Below are 4,737 nucleotides of genomic sequence, written 5' to 3' on the forward strand. Positions count from 1 at the left end.
TTGTAGTTCCTACGAGCGAAAGATATTTATATGGCTTCGATCGGAAGATGTAGTGCCTTTGAGCAATTGTGATACCACTACCAAGCACACTATATATAATATATGTTTTATGAAGGTTTTATGGAATTCTAAGGTTTTCGGAAAACCTATTACATATTATATTATTGAGTTTTCATAACTTTTGAGGGTTAGTACGTTGAAGAATAATTGTTTTATTACTACTTATATATAAATTGGTCCACTCATGTTTTGTTTTGCACCCCCTCAGGACTTAGACTCGAGGCGTACAATCCCGGCGTCGAGGCACTCCCGCATTGGTAACTTCGAGTCCTTTCAGTGTAAAACCCATTCCTTTGTTCGTACATTTGTGTATTATTCCTTCTTCAATGTTCTGGTTTAGTTGTATGCATTTAAACATGTTCCACAATTGCATATTCATTATAGTTAAATTTACGAGTTTTATTTCTCTTCATTCCTTCTTCATAGTTCTCATGCATGTAAGTATGGCTTCGTCACATTCAGGTGTAGGCCAGCACGTGCCTACCTTGGTGTTTGGAGGATATCGGGGTCGGGCGTGTCACCTTTCCTTCTCCCCCAGGTCTTTCCCACCATTTTGTGAATAGTGCGTCCATGACTTTGTGCCTTTATCCAGATCTGAGCCTTGCCAGTTTCAAGGTCTTTTCCTTGATTTCGAGCTTGATTTACGGTTATGGTGCGTTTCGTGGCTACTGGTGGGTTGCTTTCCACTTCCATCAGCTTAATTATGTGGCAATGACACTTTCCTCAACTGATTTGGTGGTTGCTCATCCTTGCTCGCTCAGATCTAGGGAACTCGCTGTCTTAGGTGTTCAATTAAGTGTCGTTGTATTGTGTAACCACATCTGGTAACTCCTCCCTTGTGCAGCCACATCTTGAACTTGTGCGACCTGATCTACTTTTGGATGCAGCGAAGCTCACTAGTGCGGTGAAGGTGTGGCCCTGGTTTGTGTCCCGATCGCTGTGATGGACTAACCGGTGGTTCCTTTCTCAGAGTAATGTGTAGTTGATTTTGTTGCCTCGCTCTGCTCGTATGGTGGCGGTGGTTTGATGTTGTCTTTGCTTTAAGCGATGAGTTTGTGGTCTCCTCTTTCAATGATGACTTTATGTGGCCTCACACTTGTTCGATGACCTATGTGGTCGCTATTGTAGATCTGTTGCGTCAATCATGTTTTTTAGACACATTTGTACTTGTGACGTTTGTAGGGCATGGAGTGCTTGTGGTAGCCATATATGGGTTTACTGTAATGTGTTTCATTGCCCAAATTAGTCCAGATCAATTTCTTGGTCATTGGAGCTTATGTACTCGATTGGCAACCTCTATAATTGTTTGTGAAGTTCAATGAAATATCACTTTGTTGCTTATTGTAAAAACAAAAAATACGTACTATTTAGTTTTTCAGTTGATCAAAGCTTGGTTGTCGAGCAAGAAGTGCTGCTAATAGCCCATGCGGCTGCATATATTGTATAAATTTTTTAGAAAAAAAAAAGAAAAAGAAAAAAAGTACTGTACAGGTTTTAAACTCGTGAGTAGCCACATGGGCAATTTAGCCAGACTTCCTATTATATATAAAGCAACCAAGCTTTGTTCTTTTCAATTTATCAAGTAAGGGTAGAATTGGCTTTTACACATAAAAGTGAAAAAACGAAAAAAAAAAAAAAAAAAAAAAAAAAAAAAACGTGTCGGGTGAACTAGATGTGTGTTGTGGACCTGTGGTGTAACTAGAAAAACTCTTCTATCAAGTGGAATTATGTACAATTTGAATCTTGGATGAGACATTCCTTATAACATCAAGGATATCCTCAAATTGCGTGTGGTTCAATATCCTAATGAACAGATTGTTGAGTTTCTATTTATAGATTTCGGATTTGAAACTCCCATTTCCTTTAAAGTATTGTAATAGTTTCGAAATCCCCCTCCCGTAATTATAGTAAATTTAAAAATTTAAAAATTTAAAAAAAAAAGAAAAGAAGATCTTCAAACCAAATTTTAGAGCTACTACTAGATAAATCTAGCTTGGCTCGACGATGAGCTACACAAATACAATTGCCTGAAATACGGGAGAAACTACATTATTGAGAGATATGATTTCTTATAAGACTCATTTCGCACTTGAGACTAAATAGAATATTTTGAACCTTTTTTGGTTAAAGCTTTGATTTTCACGGATTTCTAATAATTATTTGTCAAAAAAATAACAAAAATATAAACCTATGGTTGCAGGTGAATATAATTAAGTAATTTGATTTTCCGTCTTTCAATACTCTTAAAGTAAAATGTGAATAAGTATGGATCTAGTATATTCAATGAGGATCCTCAATATCCGTAAATATGTGAAAGATTACGCACTAAAGAGTAAAATAATGAAAAGAATAATGTTTGGCTGCATTATCACCTCAGAAAAATTCCAGCAATACAACATAGAGTGCCCCATTATTTATAAGGTAGATTGATCAGCAATTACATTGCCACATTGTGACGAAACTGCTGATCAAGCACTCATTTTATTTGTTAAAAAGAATGACAAACATTATTTTTACCAAAGATAAGATATACGGTTTCAACCAAAAAAATATAAGATATATGGATATTCTAATGAAATCCATATTTCAAGGAGCAATTAGGACCTGGTTAATGAGGTTGTCCAAATCCAAAACAGATGACCCCTTACGGCTAGTGACCTCCTCTATCTTCTTCTTCCATCCCAAAGCGTTCTTCCTCATCTCTTTGCCCTCTTTTCCCTCCATCAATCTTCTCACGAGACCTTCAATGTAATCTCTTTTCACCTCATCCTCTATCTCAATGCCTATTCCCCAGTGTTCGCATGCGTACCTACAGTTGGTCTGCTGCTCCGCAAAGAAAGGCCAGCAGATCATCGGCACTCCGCCGCACAAACTCTCAAGGGTAGAGTTCCATCCGCTGTGCGTCAAAAACCCCCCGATGGCAGGGTGCGTCAGAACTTGTTCCTGAGGGCACCAACTTGCCAACTTACCTCTTCCCTCGGTCTCTTCCAAAAACAACGGAGGAACCACAGCTGTGTCTCCAGCAACAAGGCCAGGCCTAATGATCCACAAAAATGTCTTGTTGCTATTTGCAAGTCCCCAAGAGAACTCAACTAGCTGCTCATTTGTCATGACTGTGGTGCTTCCAAAATTCACATAAACCACTGAGTTAGGTTCTTTGGTGTCGAGCCAGTCGAGACACGCTGTGTCTTCTGTCCATAGGCTCGACGCAATTGCCTTCAACTCGTTGTCTTCCGGAATCTGACTGAATAGTAGGTTTAGGGGTCCGACGGAGTAAGTTGGTGGAAACAAACTAGAAATTGCATCCAAAGCTTCCTGCTCAAGGGACTTAAATGTGTTCAAAACCACAGCTGAAGCTTTTTTGGTCCGTTCTGTCTCACCCACCATAAACTCCAACATGACATCATTTGGGTCTGTGGTTCTAATGAAGCTCGGCATGTCCTTCAAACGGATGTCTTTCATGCCCGGCAACCAATCTACCATGGTATCTAAATATCCGTTTGTGAAATGACTTTCATCTGCAAGGTCAAATCAAGAAATATCACTGATGAGTTAACATTCTATTTGAAAAACATTGTCACCGTTTGATAATCATTTCAGTTTTTAGTTTGTAGTTTTCAACGAAAACATCAAACTTTTTGCAACGTCAGATTGATTTGAGTAGTAGTATACCTTTAAGAGGGGTGAGACCCTCTTCAATGAGTCTGTGATACTGAGCGTAGGCCAAGAAGCCACAAGCACTTGTCGTCCAGAAAAGCACTTCAGGAATTCCCAATTCATGGGCAGCATCAAGAGTGAAGGTCATGACACCATCAGCAATTATACAAGTCACAGGTGGTGAATTGGGTGAAGAGTTGAGCTTTTTCACAAGCTCTCTAAATGGCGCCAATCCGGTTTTGTTAGTGGAAACGCAGAGTGATGGCACGTCCCGGGGATGACTTGCCGGGAGGCCGTCAGGAATGGTCTCGAATCGGAAGGTGGGAAGGCCGTCGAGAGAGTTGGCACCTAGGGAATTAATAAGGCGCTTGTGAGTGACTTCTGTGTTGACAAATGTTATGTGAAAGCCTTTGTAGTGGAGGAGTTTAGCTAATTGCTGCATGGGGTTTATGTGACCTTGTGCTGGAAATGGTATGAAAACTGCATGTGGCTTAGTTAAACCCATAATCTCCTTTTCTGTCTCTCTTAACTTTCTCTAATCAGACACAAATCTGAGAAAATTGGGATGCTTTTGGCTATGAGACCTTTTCTTCTTGCCTGCAGTTTTATAGTGGTGAAAAGGTTGCCAAGTGCTATCCTAATGAACGTGGCAGGGCGGCAGTTTCCGTACTCAATGCATGTGTCGCCCACAATGCATGGGATGGTTAGGATTTATCTATTAGTCCCGATGTGAAATATGAGGGAAAGGAATCCTACGAATCTATTTCAACTAATCTTCCTCATCAAATAATTCAGACTTTTAAAATTTAATTCAACGATTAAAGTTATTATAACTTTTAAAATTGATCCGTATTTTTATGGTAAATATCAAACAACATGTGGTTTGAAAATCATGGCATTTGTGTCGTAGTTTTCTTATTCATGTCTTTTGTGTGACATACTCGATATCTTAACAGGTTGTATCGTATAATACCCGTTAAAGTAAACGGATAATATGACTGACCTGAAATTGACCTGTTA

The 4,737-nt window shown here is 39.3% G+C and overlaps 1 protein-coding gene across 1 annotated transcript; it reads right to left on the reverse strand.

The window, feature by feature from the left end:
- Window positions 1-2,401: 2,401 nt before the first annotated feature.
- On the reverse strand, window positions 2,402-4,302 carry LOC103448619 ((R)-mandelonitrile beta-glucosyltransferase-like). Its single transcript, XM_008387882.4, has 2 exons — window positions 3,733-4,302; window positions 2,402-3,578 (listed from the first exon to the last, which is right to left on the reverse strand). Exons 1-2 carry the CDS (start codon window positions 4,220-4,222, stop codon window positions 2,647-2,649), a joined length of 1,422 nt encoding a protein of 473 aa, XP_008386104.1. The 5' UTR covers window positions 4,223-4,302; the 3' UTR covers window positions 2,402-2,646.
- Window positions 4,303-4,737: the final 435 nt, after the last annotated feature.

Source organism: Malus domestica, chromosome 08 (assembly GCF_042453785.1).
Source record: "Malus domestica chromosome 08, GDT2T_hap1".
Classification (NCBI taxonomy): domain Eukaryota; kingdom Viridiplantae; phylum Streptophyta; class Magnoliopsida; order Rosales; family Rosaceae; genus Malus; species Malus domestica.

What these genes read in the sequence shown, in the direction of transcription:
- LOC103448619 (XM_008387882.4), bottom strand. Translation starts at nt 4,222, where the DNA reads ATGGGTTTAACTAAGCCACATGCAGTTTTCATACCATTTCCAGCACAA. An exon ending in GGGTCTCACCCCTCTTAAAG is followed by an intron (nt 3,579 to 3,732) that starts GTATACTACTAC and finishes TTGACCTTGCAG; the next exon opens with ATGAAAGTCATTTCACAAAC.